We start from the raw sequence: 24,807 nt of genomic DNA, 5'->3' as shown, positions 1-24,807 counted from the left end.
TTATAAAATGTTCTTGGGGGAACATAAAGAAGAAATTCAGGAAAAATAAAGGAGTTCCCAGGTTACTTGTGGAATTGTGGTTACAGAGTTACTTGTGGAATTTCTGGGGAAGTCACCGCGTTTGTTCATTAAAAAATCGGGTGAATTTCTGAAGGAACTTCTTGGGAAATGGCCAGAAGAATTGCAGGGCTATGGATGAAAAAAAATTCCCTTAAGAGTTGTTGAAGAAATTTTAGAAGGAATATTCGGGAAAATTTTACAGGAATGAATTTCTAAAAGAACACCCGGAGGAATTTCTGCCTCAACACAATACAGCGGAACGGCGACAGAAACTGCAAGACTTGTGAGTTAGCTCATATATTTTCTGTCAAATTCACTGTTTCCGTCGCCGTTCCACTGCCATTGCGCATGGGGCTGACGTTTTGGAGGAACTTCCAAAGGATTCCCTGAAGGAACTTTTGAAGAAATTTCCGGAAGAATCCCTGAAGAGAGTACCAAAGCAACTTCTAGGGAAACTTCAGAACTTAAATTTAAAATTTAAATTATTTTATTTATTTATTTAAAATAAAAATTAAATTTAAAATTAGAAGTGAAATTAAACTTTAAACAAAAATAAAATAAAAAACAAAAATGAAAAACAAAAAAATAAAAAATAAAAATTTAAATTAAAACTTGAACTCGAGCTTGAACTTAACCATAACCTTTACCTAAACCTCAACCTTAACCTTAACCTGAACCATAACCTTAACAATAATCTTAACCTCAAACTTAACATTAATCCACAGATAACAGATATTTAGGCTAGAACAAATTTTATTGAAAATCCTGTTTAAACTTTTGAATTGATATACCACTTCTACCATCTACTCAACTGATTGCGGCAGTACATACGGACGCAGCTGATTAACAATTGTTGAACGCAGCCAATGCATTTGACAGCCGATTTTGGGCTGCTTTTTCAATAACAATGATCCTTGCGTCATCTCCAATCGATTGCCAAGCGCGATCCTAATTTAAAATACATTTGAATTAACGGCTGCGGTTACACACGTTTAGAATGCCAGCCTCAATATCTGTTATCTGTGATTATTCTTCACTATAACCTTAACCACAGATAACAGATATTGAGGCTGGCATCCGATACGTGTGTAAACATTCGCAACCGTTAATTCAAATGTATTTTAAATTGGGACCGCGTTTGGCAATCGATTGGAGATGGCGCAAGGATCATTGCTATTGAAAACGCAGCCCGAATGCGGCTGTCAAATTCATTGGCTGCGTTCGACGGTTGTTAATCAGCTGCATCCTTAAGTACTGCCGCAATTAGTTGAGAAGATGGCAGTAGTGGGCCAACGTATATCAATTCAAAAGTTTACACAGGATTTTCAATAAAATTTGTTCTAGCTTCAATATCTGTTATCTGTGCCTTAACCTAAACCTCAACCTTAACCTTAATCTTAAATTCAAACTTAATTAAAAACTTGAACTCAAATTTGAAAATTAAAATTAAAACTAAAATTAAAGTTAAAATTAAAATTAAAATTAATAGGGGAAAAGACGGCTTTGGCAGCTTTTGTTCTATTATAATATAATCTATAATTTTATGAAATTTAGCCACAATATTATTTGATATGCAAAGAATGTTTAGACCAAATTTGAGCATAATCAGTCATAAATAACCCCCCCGAAAATAATAGAACAAAACCTGCCAAAGCCGTCATTCCCTCTATTAAAATTTAAAATTAAAATTAAAATTTAAAAATTAAAATTAAAATTAAAATAAAATTAAAACTAAAACTAAAATTTTAATTAAAATTAAAATTAAAATCAAAATTAAAATTAAAATTAAAATTAAAATTAAAATTAAAATTAAAATTAAAATTAAAATTAAAATTAAAATTAAAATTAAAATTAAAATTAAAATTAAAATTAAAATTCAAATTAAAATTAAAATTTAAATTTAAATTTAAATTAAAATTAAAATTAAAATTGAAATTAAAATAAAATTAAAATAAAATTAAAATTAAAATTAAAATTAAAATTAAAATTAAAATTAAAATTAAAACTAAAATTAAAATTAAAATTAAAATTAAAATTAAAATTAAAATTAAAACTAAAATTAAAATTAAAATTAAAATTAAAATTGAAATTGAAATTGAAATTAAAGTTAAAATTAAAATTAAAATTAAAATTAAAATTAAAATTAAAATTAAAATTAAAATTAAAATTAAAATTAAAATTAATATTAAAATTAAAGTTAAAATTAAAATTAAAGTTAAAATTAAAATTAAAATTGAAATTAAAATTAAAATTAAAATTAAAATTGAAATTAAAATTGAAATTAAAGTTAAAATTAAAATTAAAATTTTAATAAGTGAAAATCAAAATTAAAATTAAAATTAAAATTAAAATAAAATTAAAATTAATATTAAAATTAAAGTTAAAATTAAAATTAAAGTTAAAATTAAAATTAAAATTGAAATTGAAATTGAAATTGAAATTAAAATTAAAATTAAAATTAAAACTAAACTTAAAATTAAAATTATATTTAAAATTGAAATGAAAATTAAAATGAAAATTGAAGTTAATTTTTAAATAAAAATTTAAATTTAATTAAAATAAAATTAAAATTGAAATTGAAATTGAAATTAAAATTAAAATTAATTGTGAAACAGGCCAAGTTCCAGTTGGAATGTAAAGCCGTTAAAGAAGAAAAAGATTATTTAAAATTAAAATCTTTACAAATCAAAATATCATATTTTAATTTTTTACACTACTTGGTATGTTTGTTTTCCCTTAACAGCCCTGTTCACACAATAATTTTTACGAGGGATGAAACAACCCTGACCTTCATCATGAATAGAATTTTTGATTTTGTGCTCACTCCTGTAACAATTTATTTAAAGCATCATTTTTAGCAATTAGCATACCTTCCGGTCAAATAGAGCACTCCACGGTAATTATTCAACGGATCAGCTCCCGATGGGGACCCGGGAACATTTGTGCCGCAAGACGTGAGATCAATATCCGACTGTTTCCCTGTAATAAAACTAACCATTGAGCAATCCGGCAGGTGGTTTAAAACTGTCGTCGTTTAGAACTTACCTTTGAAACCGAAAATCCGTTCCATTACCGTCATTTTTTGGTGACGGTGACTGTTGTCAACAAATTAGCGAAGCACAAACTGGCTCTTTTTCCGCTGGCCAGCCACAGTTACCCGAATCAATTTTGTTGGAATACAATCACTAATCACCAAATCACCCATCACTTCCTTTTTCAAAGAGGTACACATTTTATATTTGTCTTTAGAGGTACACATTCCTTTTCAGTTAGAATTTGATTTCTAAACCTGCGAATTTGCCTGCGGCTGAGGGCGGCCATCTTCTTACTGCAGCAAAAGAAAATTTTCTGCCCGCAGCTGTCAGTTGAGGATGTTATTTCAGATGCTATTTCGCATTGTCGCGCGGTAAAAATACATAAAATTATACGCAATACACTACTTCTAGAGGTAGTATTAAGTTTGATTTGCAACCTGCATGATGTGCACCATTTTAAATGTAGTCGAATGCGCAGTTGGACGGGTAATCTTATGTCAATTTCACGCAACGAATAAAATGTTTGGGTTCATTAGATATTACAACAAGCAATGTTATAAGACATGGATTAGATGTGAAAATACATGAAATCTATTATTACATAGAATTTTCGGATACGTTTACGGTAGTTACGTCCCAGCATATTAATATTTTTTTTGCTGTGTAAAAGTTTTATCAGGATAAAGCTATGATAAGTAGTATCTTGATGTCAAAGTTGTCGTTTAACATTATATCAAGTTATAGATCTCGTAATCTAAACAGACTATAAGCATCATAGTTGAATCATTTGTTTGAGAAACTGCATATATCCATTGTACATAATTTCGAGATCACAATAAAAAACTGTTTTTGAACAAATTGTCTGTTTTTGAACGAATTGTTCGGTTTCTTCGATACAGATCAATAGTTCTTGGTAAAATGCAACACCCTGGGCACTTCTGGTTAGAAAACTGTAAGAAGTACTCCATTATTGCTCTTCGTGCATATAATGGTGAGCATATAAGCAGTTTCTCAAACAAACGGCTCAATTACTTTTATCATTTTTAGAAAACCAGAAATGTTTAAACGTATGTAGAAAGAATATTTGACAAAATACATCCTATTTAAATTAACAGGAATAGTAAACTTTTCCTCAAAACCACAAATGCTCATTATTGATGAAATTTATTCGTTTAACGATAGACAAAACGTTTAACAGACAAAATCCTATTCAAGGTTGCGTATAAGAAACTAGAGGCAGATAGAAGTGGATTACACCGGAAGCTAACTTTGATTTTTTTATCGATCCCACCCGCACGGAAGGATGTCTAGAAGCGACCAGGAATCTACCTGAATAAGACGCAAACCACCTTAGCCAAGCTTCAATTTCATCTTCCCCTTAAACCATCAAGCATGATCGTGCATGTGTGTGTTACCGGTATACTAATACTGCCAAACAATCAAGCGGTTCAACTGTCAAAAGCTCGCGCTTTTTTGGTCGCCATATTTTTTTCACCGAGTCGACGCCATCTTTTCCCTTTGCAATTGCAATTGCAGCGGTAGCAATGAAGGAATAGGATAGGAAAGCCATTACACAAAAAGAAATATTTAATCGACGAAGATAGATTGCGATAACCATCGAAGCTTCAGAAGATACAACAAGAGGCCAGAGAAGACTAACCGATAGTAGAGCCACAGATAACAGATATTGAAGCTAGAACAAATTTTATTGAAAATCCTGTGTAAACTTTTGAATTGATATACGTTGGCCCACTACTGCCATCTTCTCAACTAATTGCGGCAGTACTTAAGGATGCAGCTGATTAACAACCGTCGAACGCAGCCAATGAATTTGACAGCCGCATTCGGGCTGCGTTTTCAATAGCAATGATCCTTGCGCCATCTCCAATCGATTGCCAAACGCGGTCCCAATTTAAAATACATTTGAATTAACGGTTGCGAATGTTTACACACGTATCGGATGCCAGCCTCAATATCTGTTATCTGTGGTAGAGCCGAATAATGGCGGTAGGTAGATTCTACTTTTTTGTTAGTCCTGCAATTTGGTCCTGTAGTTATATTTGTCTTATTTACTTCCTTCTAGATATAATCGCTCATACAAATGATCGAAAAGCGTCTCTTATTCATCGACGCCGCCAAAACCTTGATACGTGAAGTGCATTCAACGTTTTTTACCCAAGTCGAGGACCGTCCGGGAAGATTCGTCGCGTAAATGGCGTGGTGGATGCCGCGGCAGAATAAGAATGTGTAGTATAGCAGGAGCATGCACAAAAAACAAAGACCTGCCTTGGCCGACCTTGGTGGAACCAGATTGCCCGTAGGTTTCCAATGCCCCGATGATTCCGTTCCAACCTATGTCCTGCTCAAGCGCAGTCAAGCTTTAAATCGCTCCCAGTAGGAGCACACTGCCTTGTTTTATTTGGTTACCAAGGTGCTGGGCATTTGGGACTGCGTTTTGTCCAAGGTTTTGTCCGAGCGATTTCGATACTGACTGGATACAATGTGCCGGATATTTTGATTACCTTTAAGAACCTTGCGACGAAGTGAGCAGTCGGCAAGAAAGCAGAAGACATCCATAAGTCAAGGAGGGCCGAGGTTATTCTTGAAAAGGAAGCCATTAAACTGGAGTGCAATGAAAATTGTTGCAAAGTTTGGAACTCGTTAGCTCGGGTTTGCTTCTCTTCTTATACTGTATAAAGAAAATAAAACATTTTTTCATATTTTTTTTACGTGCAATAAAATTTACCAGAAGTCACACAATGTAAACAAAATGAATAAGAAGAAGAATGACATTAGGTACCCTTATCTCCACCATGTCTAAGAAAAATCTTGTAGAATTGTGGTATCCATATCTAGGAGCTATCTATGAGCTTTCTAAGAGACCATAACTGTCAAATCCCTTCCGGTTGTTGCATTTGAGGCGGATTTGAGGTCTGACAGGTACTAGACATCGAAGAAAAATATCTAGGAGACTCATTTTTTTGTCTCAGAGATATCATGGTAGAAGTCTAGAAGATCTTTCTGAGCGGGCAGTCGATCCCAGTCCCATTCGCATCCCATTCAAATGCAACTTTTTGTAAGCAAATTAATTAAGGATAAGTGCGAAAAAAGTAAGCTATACTTTTTTCACACGTTTTTGTTTTAAAAAGATTGTATTTTGGCCATAACTTCCAGACCATACTCCGATCCGTCTAATTTTCTATAGGAAACAATGACAGGATTCCCAACTTGGCCGAATGCAACTTGTTGTGAGAAAATCTATTAAGGGTAAGTGCCCAAAAAGTGAGCTAGACTTTTTTGCACACATACACACACACATACACACTCAATGGGACTGTAAAGGCCCTGACAGAAGCAAGCTCTCCCGACGCTGCGGATTGGAGGGAAATAAGGCACAATGCTGCACGAACCCTTCCTGAGTGTTTGATTTGTTCCAGCAAAGTTGTGTACAGCATGCACCCCATGGGGGGTTAACCTGAGCCACTGTGATCCAGCCCAGCAACTGCTGTGTCAGACAGTTGCTGAATGGGGGACGGGTATGGCCATTATAGCGGATCCTTACCGGGTACCCGCCAGGAACGGTAATTGGGTCACCTATGGTTCTAAAATGGCGGCGATATAGCCCTCATATGTGGGCGTACTTCGACGACGAGGTGTTTAAGGAAGCGCTCCGCCGCGAGCACAATACTCTCGGTCTAAGCGGCGAGAAGTAGGTAACAGTACTCTCGCGTGCATGCGTTGCCACCATGCCTAGGAAAGTCCACCCTAGGAATGGGAGGCCACTGGTGGACTCAAGCAATTGTGAACCTGCGCCACGCCTGCCTACGGGCACGAAGGCGGATGCAGCGAGTATGCACAGAAGAGGAGCGTGTTGAACGACGGGTGGTGTCCGTGGCTGCTAGAGCCGCTCTGAAGACTGAGATTACATCAAGGCAAAATGCCTGCTTCGAGGGCCTGTGTTAAAGTTCAAACGAGAATCCATGGGGTGACGCCAAGACACGTGGGGCGATGGCCCCTACCGAGCGGTCGCCAGAGATACTGTAGAGGATTATCGCGGGGCTCTTCCCACGTCATGACCCAAGTCCCTGGCCTCACTTTGTGGAGCTGTCAGGAGCCAGGGTGGCCGACGAGGGAAGAGTAGCCGTGACGGAACTTGAGAGCATTGCACAGTCCCTTAGTGTAGGTAAGGCGCCAGGACCGGATGGTATTCCAAACCTGGCCATCAAAGCGGCCATTGCTGAGGCTCCCGAGATGTTCAGATCTGTCAGGCAGAGATGCCTGGACGAGGGAGTCTTCCCTGAAGCATTGAAAAGGCAGAGCTTGGTCCTATTGCCAAAGGCGGGAAAACCACCCGGAGATCCGTCGGCATATAGACCAATATGCCTGCTTGATGCGGCGGGGAAGGTGCTCGAGAAGATCATCCTCAACAGGTTGTTGATACGCACGCGCACGGAGGGTGCGGATGGTCTATCGAGTAACCAGTTTGGCTTCCGAAAGGGTAAGTCGACCGTAGACGCTATCTTGTCGGTTACCAAATCCGCGGAGATAGCTATCCAGCGTAAGAGGAGGGGAGTTCGCTATTGTGCAGTAGTGACTCTCGACGTGAGGAATGCATTCAATAGTGCCAGTTGGGTAGCTATTGCAGATGCGCTCCTGCGTCTTGGAATTCCCAAGTACCTGTTCATGATTCTCGGAAGCTACTTCCAGAATCAAGTACTGGTATACGAAACGGAGGCAGTGCGGAAGTGCGTTGACATCGCAGAGAGGTCAATTTGGGGTGTACGCGGCATCATCATTCTTAATACCAGCCGTGCAGAAGGAAGTAGGCGCGAAGTCGACCCTTCCCACTTTCCGAGGACATAGGGTGTGGTAAGGCCATCTGGAGAACCGGCAATGCGCTGGCACAATACCATGGTGTTCTTCTTAAAAAAGCGAGTCACGATGTTCGGTGCTGCAAGGACACGCAGCTAATCTCGAGGGTGCGTTGTGCAGGAGCTTCGAAAACGGCAACGTCAACGGACACGAGCGGAAATCGAGATAGATACACCCAAAAAACAAATCTGACAATTATTGTATAAAATCATGGCATATATAATTCTGTTAGCTTTTTATACAGATATTGTATTAAAATAATACAAATCTGTTTAATGCCAATATAAAAATTGTATTGAAATTTTCAGAAATAGTATATGCCAAATTATTATACATTTTCTGTACGGTTCTTATGCAGAACTGTATTAAAATCTGCTATCAGCTGGTTGGCTGTACAATGAATAAAGGGCTGACAGTTGTGTCATTCCACTCCTTGAGTAAAGCCGGGTGACACCGTCTTGCAATGGCGGGTGGGCTTATGCCACAGCTGCCTTCCGTCCCGTAAAACCGTGGCAGGTACCGTGGCAGATCTTGGGGCACGTCGTTCCAAACCAGTCGTCTGGCTTAATTAACCAGATGGGAGTAGGACCAGTTGATTCCTTCCTGGCTTACAACGATCCGACTCTGAGCACCGAGGTGTCAATCGCCGCATGGCCTCACTGCATCAGCAAAGATAACCATGGGATCAAGAAGGCGACTATTCCAGCTGGGTTCGAGGGCAGCCCTAAGGGGGACCCAAAAGTTTATTCATGACTAATAAACCAACAAACAAAGAAACGGAAGTGACCCCTTCGCAATAAGAGGTTTGGAGAGAGGAGCTGAAGGAGACGAGTAGCGAAGTAGTCGTTGTGCAGAGCGTTAACGGTGCGCCAATATGAAATTTACCGCCATCCACAGAAAACAACAACAAGGTGATCAAAGTTGGTAACTGAAAACCCAAGTAGCACACTTGCCACATATCAGTCACTATGACTCATATGCGACCAAATCCAGTCACATTTGAGTTGCTGCAACCAAATCGATCTGAACTGTGCTACTAGGGAATTGGCTTGTTAGTATGTCCAGTCAGCCTCTACCAACCACCGGTAGTCGATAAGTGCTTCCGCTGCTTCAACGCAGGACATGGGGTTGAAAACTGGCCGGACAGGAGTAGGCGGGCGAAGATGGCCATAGAGCGCACACCAGTGATAAAGCACTCATTCATTTATTTAGTCTACATCTAAACAGATAACACTGAATCAACAATTTGACGCCACAATACACGGTTTGAGGCCGCATCTCTCCATCCTCGAATACGCCCCACGCTCGCCAAGTCGTTCTGCACCTGGTCTGCCCATCTCGCTCGCTGCGCTCCACGTCGTCTCGTACCTGCCGGATCGGAAGCGACCACCCTCTTTGCAGGGTTGCTGTCCGGCATTCTTGCAACATGCCCTGCCCATCGTACCCTTCCGGCTTTAGCTACCTTCTGGATACTGGGTTCGCCGTAGAGCTGGGCGAGCTCATGGTTCATTCTTCGCCGCCACACACCGTCTTCTTGCACACCGCCAAAGATGGTCCTAAGCACCCGTCTTTCGAATACTCCGAGTGCTTACAAGTCCTCCTCGAGCATTTTCCATGCTTCATGTCCGTAGAGGACTACCGGTCTTATTAACGTCTTGTACATGACATATTTGGTGCGGTGGCGAATCTTTTTCGACCGCAGTTTCTTCTGGAGCCCGTAGTAGGCCCGACTTCCACAGATGATGCGCCTTCGTATTTCACGACTAACGTTGTTGTCAGCCGTTAGCAAGGATCCGAGGTAGACGAATTCCTCGACCACCTCGAAGGTATCCCCGTCTATCGTAACACTGCTTCCCAGGCGGACCCTGTCGCGCTCGGTTCCACCCACAAGCATGTACTTTGTCTTTGACGCATTCACCACCAGTCCAACTTTTGTTGCTTCACGTTTCAGGCGGGTGTACAGTTCTGCCACCTTTGCAAATGTTCGGCCGACAATATCCATGTCATCCGCGAAGCAAATAAATTGACTGGATCTGTTGAAAATCGTACCCCGGCTGTTACACCCGGCTCTCCGCTAACAACTTCTAGCGCAATGTTGAACAACAGGCACGAAAGTCCATCACCTTGTCTTAGTCCCCGGCGCGATTCAAACGAACTGGAGTGTTCGCCCGAGATCTTCACACAGTTTTGCACACCATCCACCGTTGCTTTGATCAGTCTGGTAAGCTTCCCAGGAAAGCTGTTCTCGTCCATATTTTTCCATAGCTCTACGCGGTCTATACTGTCGTATGCCGCCTTGAAATCAACGGACAGATGGTGCGTTGGGACCTGGTATTCACGGCATTTTTGAAGGATTTGCCGTACAGTAAAGATCTGGTCCGTTGTCGAGCGGCCGTCAACGAAGCCGGCTTGATAACTTCCCACGAACTCGTTCACTAATGGTGACAGACGACGGAAGATGATCTGGGATATCACTTTGTAGGCGGCATTAAGGATGGTGATCGCTCGAAAGTTCTCACACTCCAGTTTGTCGCCTTTCTTGTAGATGGGGCATATAACCCCTTCCTTCCACTCCTCCGGTAGCTGTTCGGTTTCCCAGATTCTGACTATCAGTTTGTGCAGGCAAGTGGCCAGCTTTTCCGCTGAACTGACGTAGTCATCTCCTCCGCTGCCTTGACTTTCACTGCCTGTGCTCTCAGCGCCATTCAGATGTTCCTTGTAGTGCTGCTTCCACCTTTCGATCACCACACGTTCGTCCGTCACGATGCTCGAATCCTTATCCCGGCACATTTCGGCTCGCGGCACGAAGCCTTTGCGGGATGCGTTGCGCTTCTGATAGAACTTGCGTGTATCTTGAGAACGGCACAGCTGTTCCATCTCCTCGCACTCCGCTTCTTCCAGGCGGCGTTTCTTCTCCTGAAAAAGGCGGGTCTGTTGTCTCCGCTTCCGTCTATAACGTTCCACGTTCTGCCGGGTACCTCGCTGCAGCGCGACCGCCCGCGCTGCGTCCTACTCCTTCAGAATCTGTCTGCACTCTTCGTCGAACCAATCGTTCCGTCGACTTCGACCCATATACCCGACGTAATTCTCCGCTGCGTCGTTAATGGCTGCTTTGACTGTATTCCAGCAGTCCTCAAGAGGGGCGCCATCGAGCTCACCCTCTTCCGGCAACGCTGCCTCGAGATGCTGCGCGTATGCAGTGGCGACATCAGGTTGCTTCAGTCGCTCTAGGTCGTACCGCGGCGGTCGTCGGTACCGAACATTGTTGATGACGGATAGTGTTGGGCGCGGTTTAACCATCACCAGATAGTGGTCAGAGTCGATGTTAGCGCCACGATATGTCCTGACGTCGATAATATCGGAGAAGTGCCGTCCATCAATCAGAACGTGGTCGATTTGTGATTCTGTCTGCAGTGGTGAGCTCATTCAGTAGCCTCTAGGTTGCGGAGGCCAACGGAGGTCCTTCGTAGCTTAGTTGGTTAAAGCACCAGTTTAGCGTACTGTAGGGTCATGGGTTCGAGTCCCATCGAAGGGAAAGTGGTTGCCTCCAATACATTTTCCAAATCAATATCTTCCACATAACGTACATATTCACATATGAGTTTTCACAACATTGTAAATTTTGGGATGTTTGTGAAGCTTTGTCTTCATAATTGCCCAGAATTTTCCAATTGGGCGAAATTCCGGTGAACTTTGGCAAAAGTTAACTCCTTTAGCTCAGTAATACATACTCCAACACGTTTCAAGCGTAGTGGCAGGACGCAAGATCAGGCCAAAACAGAGTTGATACTTTGTGCTTTCTTATGAATTGTTCTTCGGTGTAAATCGTATCGTTAATTGTCCCGGAAGTGATGAAGAGAGTGCTTACCACATGCAAATGCGTCTACGATCTTTTATATCGTTTTCATTTTTCAAAAAATACCAAATGCTTTATGCTTCGAAGAAATTTAAAACATGTTTACAGAGGTTGCATGTGGCAGGCATGTATGTATCTCTTCCAAACAATGCACCCTTGCTGACAAAACAAACCAACGAAGTAGGATGTAAATACTTAGGCTTTGCTCTCTCCATACTTTTTACCCTCCAGGCCGAGAGCCGGTAGGAGTGATTTTGTGAGTATCGTGAGTTCCGCGAGTTACCTTGTGTTACATGTGTGATGGTGCACATGCTTACGAACAAGTGCTCCACAGTTATAACATCTAATTTGCAAGTGTAAAACTGAAATCATACCGTCGAAACGATTATGCTCCCACATGCCAATGCCAAACAACAGCGACGTATTAGAACGACATGTTGGAATAGCTTTTCGTTTTTTTTTATTCAGTCTTCCCAGAGGATATGTGAGACTGTAGAGATGCTCCCAAAAGCGTCAACGAGTTGTGCACTAATCAAAGCTGACAGCTGTGGAAAATTGAAAACAAATCCACCGAATATTGAATGCATTCGTGCATTGGGATTCGATGCCAAATCGGGATGATACTTGTGAAAATTGGCAATGTTCCATGTTCTGCCATTGCACTTGTCAGACGAGCGGAATCTAATGGCTCCGCAGCGCTCATGTCGAAAGGTATGCGGTACTTTAATTTGCTGTATTGAAATGAACCTATTTATTTAAGGTGAATTGCGTTCGAATCCTATTTCTAATCTGTATCAGGATTTTAGGGACACATAACTGCAAAAGCAAGCAAAGGGAAACTAACAGCCCATGAGCATTTCCTTTGAGACATTATAACTCAAGAACGATTTGGCCGATCTGCAAAAAAATTCTCATTATTTGGTTGAAGCTAAGTTGAAACAAAACAACCCGAGCGAGATCAGACAGGTTAGACTAGTCTTCTATATAATAAAAATGAAATGGTCTGTGTTCGTATTCGCATAACTCGAAAACGGCTGGATGGATTTTCTTCCCTCCATTAGCAGATATGTTCGTTAGAGTTTCCGACGGGTTTATATGATATTTCCTGATGTGAAAATCATTAATAAAGTTGAGTAAATGGACAAAAACTAAAATTAAGATTCATATGGAAATTTCGCATGAGCAATTCACAACGCGCATTTTCGCCTACTATGCAGGACAAGGTCTGCCGGCTCGACTAGTCACCTATAAATTGATATGTTGGATGTGCCAGTTAAAAGACCATTTCTTCAGCTACAGCAGCATCATCATTAACTATCCTCACGAAGGAATACCCGACGACGAGAAAGAATCATTCTATACACAATTGGAACAAACGACGGATGCGCACTGCTTGATGTGAAGATCGTCATCGGCGACATAGTTTATAAGCTCTTTTATATCATTTAATCAAGATACAGCAAACCAAATCGACCAAGTTCTAATCAACGGTTTGACAATTCTGAACACTTAATCAAGTTTAGTTAGCCTTAGTTCAGCGATACGAGATATTCAAGGTTTTCCAAAACGTTACACAGCTCAGCCCACGGTATCTACCATATCAACCAAGGCTTTTGCAATGTTTTCATCATCGGTATAAATACCCAAGTAACAATTAAGGTTGTATCAGAGTTTTATAGCGTTCTTCAAAACCTAATCTCAAAACCTTCCATGCAGTCCTCGCAGTTTCCACAACCTCCTGTAGATTTCTATAAAACCATGTTACAGCCAGTTGACCCAGTTTTATTGCAATCATTAAAACGCGCTTTGGAATTTCGGGATCTGCATACAAATGGTTTGAAAGCTATTTGTCTGACAGATCTCAAAGGACTGCTTTTAATGATTCTGTTTCTAGTCCCGTGGAGAACACGCTCGGAGTGCCACAGGGAAGTGTATTAGGGCCTATTTTAGGGAAGATCCATTAATTACGTAACGCAAAAATTGGGCATTTCAACCCCCCCTCCCCCCTATGTCACACTTTTTGTATGAAACATCTGAAAATTTTGTATGAATCGTCACACTTCGCTCAACCCCCCCTCCCCCATCTAAGCGTTACGTAATTTATGGACGCTCCCTTATTCATTATGTACATAAATGAAAGCATAGAATAGTGTACTTGACTATGGTGTTCATTTTTAAAGTAATAAACGGTTTGCTGCCTCGATATTTGTGTGATCGAATTGAAAGAGGAAGTGATATTCATAGTTATAATACTAGACACGCGGATAATGTGAGAACACCCTATTTTCTGTATGGCGCTTCACAAAATTCTTTGTTTTTTAAAGGTATTAATGTTTTCAATTCGATGCCTTCACACATCAAACGTGCAGTCACACTAACACAGTTTAAGAGACAATGCATTTCACACGTCAAAGCTGCCTTTTGAACAGCTACCCGGCAATTTTTTACCCGTTAATAGATGTATCTTGACGAAGTTTTTACAACGGATGATTTATTATGGACAAGTTTTTTATTTTTTATCATTTATTGAGGCATTAATAAGCTATGACGTTCGCCTCGATGATGATGATGGATTTTATTTTATTGACGTAGTTTAGTTCTGAACCTTTCTTTGTGTAGTCTACAAAAGTTTGAGTATCGCGCGCGGATTACAGATATGAATGATTTTGAATTTATTGAAAACTTGTATAATTCGAACTGTTGAATAATGCTTTTGAACTAGTAGTAAACCATCTGGTAGATTATTTTGTACTCGCGGATGTCCCGAAACTATGGTTATCGACGGAGCGGTTACACAGGTTTTGGCGTTTGGTTGTCGAACCTAATTATTCATATTGAGAGATACATGTGAGTTTTAGAGTGCGATCCTGGTTTGTGATTTAGAACGCGATTTGGCGGAGCTTTTGAAATCTGTGCGAGAGGTTTCACAAGTTTAGCCTTTGATAGCTCCATGTATCACTACTGATGATTACGAAAATTCAAGGTGTAATTCTATAGTTCATTTTACCAATTTATTTTTTGCTGTACAGCATGGAATTTTATTTTGGATTTTCTATCTGTATATACAATCGGATCGTTTGTTTGCATAACCGATTACATTGATCTTATTTAATTATCTTAAAGATAACTCGTCCAGCTCAAACCTTTGTAGGGGTATGTGGTGGGACCATCATCATCATCATCATCACCTAATATGCGTTCCAGTTCAGAACCAACGGTTTTATAATATACTTCAAGTCTCACATAAAACATGCAACATAAAACCTCCTCTAGACTTGGTGGTTTTGAGAACCACTATATAACCATGATACAACCACTTCATGACTATGATACAACAACAAATAAGCCGATAATGAAACAGTTGTCAACTCTCAGGTTGATTATTTGTTTATTGTTTGTACTCGAAAAAAATATGCTTTTCTTCCTGCAATACATGGATTACATGTCAACAACAAAAATGAAAGAATTATTATCAGCCAGTTCAATAAAAGTTCATATCTGGCTTTGAGTGTTCTATGCATGTTTGAAGGCATGCCAGGGATTTTTCATGGTGAAACCATGATAAATAATCAGTATTTTAACAATGCGCTTCGTTAATTTGTTATTATTTAGAATTTTTCAAGTTAAATTAATTGCCTTAGTTAATTACTTTAAAGATAATTTAAATGAATTACCACTTAGGTTGATCAAATAATCAAAGCATTGCTCCTAAAACTTATTAGAATGTCCAATTTTACCGTTTAAAAGGTGAAACAGAAATTTGCATGATATTTCGATTATGAAATTCATTATTTTTTTAATATCGGCGACATTTTTTCGAATAAAACTTTGATTGCATAAAAAATGCCTCTATATAACCATCACTCCTGAACTGGCCCTATCTGGGCATTTCAAACACCTAGAGGTTTTATCTTGGCCTTTTTCAAGACCATGTTACGACTAGCAAGTTTTATCTTGGTCAAACCTAAAGCTTGGTAGTTTTATATATAATGACAACATGACAATGTAGACAGATATAAAAAAAAATCATAAACAAACTTTTTCTGCCCTCGGCATCGAATGCAAGTACTTTTAAAAATAAGTATTTCAATTAAAAAGCATATAGTGGCAATTGTTAAATGGTATATTTTGTACCATAAAAGTGTTTTACTCGTGTTAAATTGGCAAAGCATCTTCTTCTTCTTCTTCTTATTGGCATTACATCCCCACACTGGGACAGAGCCGCCTCGCAGCTTAGTTTTCATTAAGCACTTCCACAGTTATTAACTGCGAGGTTTCAAGGCTAGGTTACCATTTTTGCATTCGTATATCATGAGGCTAGCACGATGATACTTTTATGCCCAGGGAAGTCGATACAATTTCCAATCCGAAAATTGCCTAGACCGGCACCGGGAATCGAACCCAGCCACCCTCAGCATGGTCTTGCTTTGTAGCCGCGCGTCTTACCGCACGGCTAAGGAGGGCCCCAAATTGGCAAAGCATGTATGGATTAAATACATATTTTCATACCCCTCATGAGCAAATGCTGTTTGAACAGTTTTTTCAACGACTTAAATATATAAGGGAACTGCTCCTTGATTTCAACTCATGGCTCCGATGTTCATCCCATTGAAAGCAGAGCAATGGAAAGGTATTTGATTTGTGATTTTTTTCAGCAGGAGTTCGCATGTTGACAAAAAGAAGCGAAGAAATTGGTGCCGTATTTCTTTACTTCCCGATAAGATGAATGTATTTTCAGTGTGTGAGATGGAGATCGGAACAGCTCCCTACATAATTCACGACATGAAAAACTGCTAATGTTTTTTTTTTTTCATTTTAGACTGAAAGCGAAATGAAAAAACTTCCGTGGGTCAAACAATTTGTGCTGAAAATTTAGTTTCTATCCATAGTAGTAGTTTCAAGCTTCGTATTCCTATGCAGGTCCTCTTCAGGAGTAAAGGTTATATGTGGGTTTTATACAGGACTCTACGAAGCTTGGCAGCTTTTATAAGTCTTGATCAAAACCAACATATAACTTAACTGCTGGCTTTATGTCAGTTCCATTTTTTAGCTCTGAGGAGGAACATGAGCATTATAAAACCTAAATTATAAAGGAGCATTAACACAGGAGCAGCACAGGAGCATTATAAAACCTAAAGAGCTGTGGTTTTATATTGGAATTCAAAACGTAGTTCTCAAGTACTCTTGCGGATCTAATTAAATGACAACTGAATAAAACCAAAATAAAACTTTAAGCATTTCTACATGCCGTAATAAAACCTCTATAAAACTAGCATAAATCTTCGAAGCATTGAGATTGTTACTTGGGATATGCGTAAAGGTGTGCACCGATTCGAAATTCAGCGGTGGCAGCGTTGGTCATAATTTTGGTCGGCGGCAGCGGCGTTTTCGCCGTGAATCGGCGTGGTGATTTTTTTATTACATTTCTTTAAGATTTTCTTTTGCTTTTTTCGGGATAATTTCCTCTAGGTCCTAGGTCCTCTTCCACGAACCACCAGTGGTAAGCAGTACATTTTAGTGACGATGGACCTATTTACTAAATGGGTACAGCTGCACTCATTCCCTAAAATTTCATCTAAATCGCTTTGCGCGGAACTGGTAGATCATTGGTTTTACCGGAATTCGGTGCCTGCGATTGTCTTGACGGACAATGCCACGACATTTACTTCCCGCGAATTCCGAGAGCTGCTTAATCGCTTCGAGGTGCAGCAGTGGTTAACATCACGTTACCACTGTCAAGCAAATCCGGTTGAGCGTGTAAATCGAGGCATTAACACAGCAATTCGCTCCTACGCACGCGACAATCAGAGATTGTGGGATTCGCAATTATCAGAGATTGAAGTAGTAATTAATTCCACTCTACATTCTTCCACTGGATACAGTCCATTTCGCATAGCGCGAGGAGAAGAGATCATCTTGAAAGGAACAGATCATTCCAGTCACGAAACCGAATGCGAATCTACAGTCGAGGAACGTGTCGCGCGAATAAAAGATCAAAACCCTCAATTGTTCTCTTTAATTCAAAAAATCTTAAAAAGCCCATGTCACATCCACCAATACATACAACTTGCGGACTCGAAAACCTGCTAACCCGTTTAAAGTAGGCGATACGGTGTATAAAAGACACACAAAGCTTTCAAATGCCAACGAATACTACAATTCGAAATTAGGAGCTCAATATGTACCTTGTACTGTTGCAGCTAGACATGGCTCTTCGTCGTACGAACTAATCGATGCTCAAGGTCGTAATCTCGGTGTGTGGCCAGCTAAGCTGCTGAAAGCCGCTTAACAATAGCCATAGATCTCTTCCCATGCGGTGATCTAACTATTTCGAACAATTGGCGTCTCTAGTCACGGAGCGAGACCAGCACCAAACCTAGAATAATAAATTAAACAAAATGGATTCCTGACCTTCACTAGTAATTTTTCAATTTTTAGATCCTACCCTCCGTCCTTGGCCACTTTTTCTGGGGTAATCGCTTTCCGCGGAGCGAATCCCTTAGATATCACCGGTAGATAGGAAATTTGTAGGTGACATTTTGAATTAAACGCTAACATGCTTGCGGGAGGACACGTCCTCATAGGCAAGCATTTCATTTCGTACGCGCGCGGACTTCGTTCCAAATGGGACGAGAGTCTTTCGAATACTAAAATCCGGATATGAGATAATCGACTCAAAAGAGGTCGATCTCAGCAGTTTCCTCAACGGAGAGAACTGTTTTACGATCGTTTAATTGAATTTGAATAAATATGGTACCAACTACGCATGAATTTTATAGCAAGTTACGCCTAGCGCGTGCGTGTAGGTTACCTCTCACGTGCACGATCACCTAGTGAGAGAGCATAGGGCGCAGTAGTCGGCGATCAGGTAGTGATCGCCGAAAATCAGTATCGTCCAGTCGTTAGTCCGAGTTGGTCCTGTCCCGCGAGACAGTCGGTGGCGCGTTATATTTTCAGACCACGACTAGTTAAGGGAATTTGGAAGCATTGTGGAAGTTGTTTCTATTGTTTTGTCGACACCATCCTCGAGAGTCCAGAAAGGTTGTGAAAGGTCATGATTGTATCACAAAGCTGTAGGAGAAGTCTGCCACGCTACTACTGGCCGCCTAACGCGGCCAACCCACACGCCCCATCCATCTATCACCCGCAGTTCATCTTCCGCGGCCCTCCGGGCTGCTACGCTACATTTCGTTATCGACCAAGACGGCCACCATTTCCAAGGAGATTAGAGACAACCCTGCTACGCCGCCCGCCTATTGTTGATAATAAACCAAAGTAAGTCTATTTTCTTTTCGTACACAATTTAGGACCGCCACATCCGAAACTCTCCCCTACTTAAGACCGTCCTGGGACCCGGGAGACAGAAGAAGGCCTTTGGTGCCCACCCCGGAAGCGGCCGTTGGCTCAAGACCAGCTGCTTGGGGCTTAGGCGGGTTCCCTTCTGGGACCGAGCAATTTCTCCCGGGGTCAAATCGTTTCAGACATTAGACGGAGAATCTTTTGAGTTTCGCCTGAAAAATCTGATGAACTTCTCTAAAAAATTCTTTAAGTTTTTCCAAAATACACATTTGGAAATTATTTTTGGATTTTCCACGAGAACTAAACTTTGATGTTTCGAAAAAGAATTACCAACAGACGCTCTATAGAATTCCCGAAAAAATTGTTCGGAATTTTAGCAGGAGTTTCTTTGTAATTTAGGGGAGCTGTTCCATTTTCCCATCTCACTGAACACATATTCATCTCATCGCAAAACATAGAAATACAGCACCAATCTCGTCGCTTCTCTTCGCTAACACGCGTGTTCACTGCTGAAAAAAATCACAAAAATAAGAAACAAACCAAATTCCTTTTCATTGTTTTGTTTTTGATAGGATGGAAAAAGGAGCTATGGGAGGAAGTGCCGAACCGATCCCCTACATGAGAAATTCTTCAGAATTTTCACGGTAAGTTGTTCCAAATTTCTACGAAAAATGTTCAAAATATCCACGGAAAGTTCCTGTTGAGTATTTTCCGAAATTTGCATAGAAAATTCTTCATAATTGTAGAAGAGTGCGGCTGAAAGAATGGGTGTTTTAATGTTGGCTTGCTCAATCTAGAATAATTAGGACGATTAGTTTGGCATAGCCAACGCTAAAACAGAAAATTCTTCAGAATATCTTCACGAAAAATGCTGCGGAATTTCAACGGAAATTTTTTTAGATTTAGGTTATTCAAAATGTAGATTTCAATTAAAAAAATCTTTGGATTTCAACGGAAACTTGATCGGATTATTATAGGAATTTCTTTGGATTTCTACGAAAAATTCTTGGTACAGTAGACGTTCGATAGCTGCAAATAATTTAACTGCTATTACACTTCTATTGCATCTGTCGTCGGCTGACGACCGTTTGACGTCTAGAATGCGTTACAGTTATCGAACGGTATACGCTAGCTTAAACGTAATCATGTCACAGTTATCAAACGACTAGTGTAAATATTGTCCATAAGACATTCTTGGGAAAATATATTGGCTGAAAGCAAAATACGGTCGAACTTGTAATTTGGCTGAAAAGTCGTTTTCTTTAACAGGTCTTTTGGCCGAAAGGGTCATCAGTTCGAGAATGTCGTTTAACCGAAATGGTCGTTTGACAGAATGGGCCAAACGACAATTTCTGAACCGATAATATGGTCAAAAATGTCCACCCGTTTGGCCAAATGATATTTACGGCAAGATGGGCTTTTTGGCAAATTGAATGAAGTTTCGTAACCTCTTTACTTTTTAAGTCAATACTGGCCTTTAAGCCAAAAGTCATTTAACCAGATCCTATTAAGCCGAATTGGACGCATAACCGAAACTATTATCAGGTCGGTAATGGTTTGTTCGGAAACGTAGTTTGGCCAAAGGCGACATACAGCCGAAAGATAAACCCGGTCGAACTGGTAATTTGGCCGTTAAAAATCGTCAGATCGAATAGATCATTTGACCGAAAATGCCGTTTTTCAGCATAGCCATTTGGCAGAAAGAACCATATGACCCGAAAATTTCCTTTTTGCAAAACAGCCCTTTCGGCCAAACAGCATTTTCTGCCACATGACCTTATAAGCTAAATGACTTTTTGTCCAAATGATCAATTCTGTCGAACGGAATTTTTCGCAGAAAATGTACTTTGGCCGAAATGGTTGTTTTTCAGGAAGGACATTTTTAAGCCAAATGACCATTCTTACCAAATTACATTTTTTTTATCAAATGATCTATGTTCAAACGACTTTTTCGGCCTAACGGCATATTCAGTCAAATGACCTGCTAGGGCCTACAAAATTTTTGGTCAATTTATTTGTAAGCAATTCAAAGAATATGAAAACATGGGGTAAAATCAGCAAGACCTCAATTCTCAACTACGCGCAGTAGACAGAGCACACATAACACGATTTTTGGTCAAATGTGCTATGTTTTGTCGATTATTTGTCACTCCAAACTTGACAAATTACTTAACAAATAAGGAGCATTGGGGTAGAACAAGGTCTTGCAGCTTCGTGCAGTGAACTTAACCACCTTTGCACGATTCCCCAGAAAGTTCTACGATTTTAAAATTTCAGTGCAATCCGCCGATACCGAACCGCAATATTGAATTTGCGTAATGGCCATTTTTTTCCCATTGTGGCAGCGTGTTGATAAGGTTACGGCGGGCGATGCAGGTTAGTTCCAGACCGTAGAGCAGACGACAACTGTCGATGATGGCTTGTCCAATCCTAAACCGATGTCCCCTGTTGTTGGCTCGGAACGTTTTCGATAGAGTCTTAACCAAGTTGACTCTAGTCCTGCACTGCCGTAATCTGAAAAAGTGACGTATGCGCCATTTTACAACATACATGTTTTCCATTTTTCTGTTAAAGAGTACGATGAGTACTACTCGTAAACACCATTTTATGAGAAATGGCGTTTATGTCACATTGTCAGATTGCGGCAATGCAGCCCATTTTGATTTCGCAGTGAGGCAGGAAAAAGAGGCTCCGGACGTGTGTGCCCGAGAATAGGGAGCGGAAGACACCATTTATAGCCACGAGGAAAAGTGTTACTGCCAGAACGGAGCCCTGTGAGCCCTTCGGAAAAGCTCTCGAGTCTTGGTGTCCGACAAGGACTTTGAACGATCGCCCAGTGATGACATTCCGGACAAAGGCAAGGATATTGCCGGAAAACCCCCTCTCGCACAACTGCTGGAACACGATGGGGGTCCAGGTCCAGGAGGTCAGCTGAAAGCCTTGAGCAAACCAAACTTTTACGACATTCGTCCGGGAGGGTTTGGTCTGCCCAGACTCAATTAATTTGTTCAAAACCGTATTTTGGCAGTGAGCGAAGGTGTTGGGTAACCCATACCGTCAAGTCCGGCGGATTTTTCATCACTTTTGGATAGGGCGTGGTGGATAGCTTTGGGATAGCTCCGCGGTGGAAAATGGTCGACTGAATGTGGAGAGTTGTGTTTCCGGTGGAACTCTAATGCTTTTGAGGGACGAAGGCCTACCAATAACGGACCGCTAGAATTCGGCAGAGTACTTATAAGTCGACATTAAGCTGACGAAGTACTCCCCGAGCCTCTAGGCAACTGTTAGACATAGAGTCAGTGTAAAAAATTTCTGGAAGGGTATAAATAGCAGAAACTTAATCTAAAGTTGCTTCGCATCAAGTACTACAATCGTCACAATCTTGTGTACAAGATTAGTATAAGTCCCATTTTCCCGTATTGATGTTAATAAGTAGGAATTGATTTATCTAGCGAAAATGCATAGAGGGAAGAAACGCTGAGATCCCATCAAAAGCTTGAGCTTGATTGCCCGCCCTTATTATATGCTACTCCATTATGCCAATGCGATAGTAAAGTAAAGCAATTAGGGTAAGACGGTATAATACGCCCCACCTGGCCAAAACGCCCCTCTTTGATTTCTAGAAAACTATAACTAACTAAGGGCCAAAATCAGTTGGTACCTATGAATATTTGTAAAACCATCGTACTATGTGAATGTGGAAGTATTTTTGTATTACATGATAAAAATAATAGCAAAATACAAAAAGTGACAGTTTTGATGTAACTTTTTATGTTTGTTTGCTCAACATTCTGATATACGAATGCGAAAATGGTAACTTGACTTAGAAACCTCGCAGTTAACTGTGGAAGTGCTTAATGAAAACTAAGCTGCGAGGCGGCTCTGTCCCAGTGTGGGGATGTAATGCCAATAAGAAGAAGAAGAAGAAGATTGAATGTATAACGAGCTATTGTTGAATTCCAATTCTACCAGTTACTGCAAGAATAATCGGGTTAATGCTATAGGATAGAAATGGAAACTGTATAAAATTTCCAGTTCTAGCGAATGATACAAAGAAATAGAATGGAATGGGCCTGACATTGAACCCACGACCTCCTGCGTATGAGGCTGAAGTGGTGGCCATATGGCTTTCAAGCCTTCTAGAAACGCTGAAATCGCCAAAAAGAGCAAAAATATTTATTTATTTTTTTAGTTTTTTCGTGTGGGGATTTAAAAATATGTTTGGCTTCAGCCGGTTTTGATTTTATTACAAAATTTGATATATTATCCTCGAAAATAAATTGGCGCTCTTTTTCCAACTGGTACATTTCGTTCAAAAGTTTATCATTATGGAGTTTACTGAAGGCCCGGAGCTGTTCTATTCCATTATTATGGATTCTCAGGGCTGTCTTCAACGAATCGTTCTCAACGACGATAGGCTAGAAAAATATTCTGCTTCTTCTTTTTTCCCTAGGCTATTCGGTAGCTTATTGTGTATCACACTTGACTTCCCACGTAACGGTTTACTCTCAAGTATGCTATAAAACCACAATTAGCCCGTCCAGTGTAGGCAGGACGATATGCCCTTACCAACTGGACACAAGCGCGGCGAGCTTGCAGCAGTTGCTACCAAATTCTATGGAAACTATCGAAATGTAATTCAAACATGATTAAATGGTCTTATGTTGGTTTTTTATTGTCAAGTACATAGGGGTTTGTAACCTTTTTATTATGGGATATATAAAATACTAATGAAGGGCTATGAAACCTCTTTGGTTAAGGTGGGCCGTTTTACCCAGGAATTTGTTGAAATCCATTTTCACGACTTTTCAAAAAAGCTTTATTACTCTGTGATATTTTATATGACTACTCACTGGTAATGCATTTGCGACTTTTCCGACTACCAAATAACACCAAGTTTGCATAAATTGTGATGAAAAGTAAAAAGTTATCAAGGTATTGCCTTAGGGGGGGCATATTATACCGTCTTACCCTACATTTCCAACCCATGAGACCACCTCGACCAGATCGGAAATCGAACTTGTCACCTTAGGCTTGGTAATACCTTGGCTTCTCCGATTCGGTTTTCTAAAGTCTCAATAATCAAATATTCTACATATTTCATATCGCATTATCAACACAAAATCTGTTATCGCATACCGCTAGACTCGTCTCTTCAATGGAGTGCCAATGACAAAATTGTGCTTGTATCTGTACAAACTAATTGAACCACGAGTACGAAACGATGGGGAGGAATGCGGGCATTTGTTGAAGCCAACATCGGTGGCGATGGAAATGAATTAAACTTTAGTTATACAGAATGAAAACACGCCATCCGACCGGTGGAAAAAAGTAATGTGAAAAGCTCGTGGATGAAAGCTCGCGTGTGGTGCAGAGCTGCGACTGCCAAAGAGGGGATGCGATAGGAAAACGTTGACCTTTCAACCTCCCCAGCCGGCACCATGTCGTCGTCCGAACACTGCAGTGGAAGTCAGTTTCCCTTATCGAATAATGGGAGCAATAAAACTCCAACGAAACAGGGTCGTTGGAAGGATACAGTCTTGGCCTAATTTCAAAAGTTCTTGGAATGGTAGCGCGCCAGTTACGTAATAACACCTGAATTATATATCAACGAAACAAGATAAGCTAAACCGGATATTTAAGAAATGGCCTCCATGTGGATCCTTGTTCTAAGAGTTTATGGAG

At 40.3% G+C, this 24,807-nt stretch overlaps 1 protein-coding gene across 1 annotated transcript in view; it reads right to left on the bottom strand.

The window, feature by feature from the left end:
• The window catches only part of LOC134222479 (uncharacterized), a 276,614-nt gene that overhangs the window by 171,324 nt on the left and 80,483 nt on the right, over window positions 1–24,807 (bottom strand). Inside the window, exons 8-9 of the mRNA XM_062701631.1 lie at window positions 3,106–3,155; window positions 2,931–3,039 (exon numbers count right to left, since the gene is read on the bottom strand). Of these exons, the coding sequence (XP_062557615.1) occupies window positions 2,931–3,039; window positions 3,106–3,155 (159 nt within the window). The remainder of the gene's footprint in view (window positions 1–2,930; window positions 3,040–3,105; window positions 3,156–24,807) is intronic.

The sequence above is a fragment of the Armigeres subalbatus genome, chromosome 3 (assembly GCF_024139115.2).
Source record: "Armigeres subalbatus isolate Guangzhou_Male chromosome 3, GZ_Asu_2, whole genome shotgun sequence".
Taxonomy (NCBI): domain Eukaryota; kingdom Metazoa; phylum Arthropoda; class Insecta; order Diptera; family Culicidae; genus Armigeres; species Armigeres subalbatus.
Note: the sequence above shows the minus strand (reverse complement) of the source record. Positions and strands in the feature narration are given on the sequence as shown.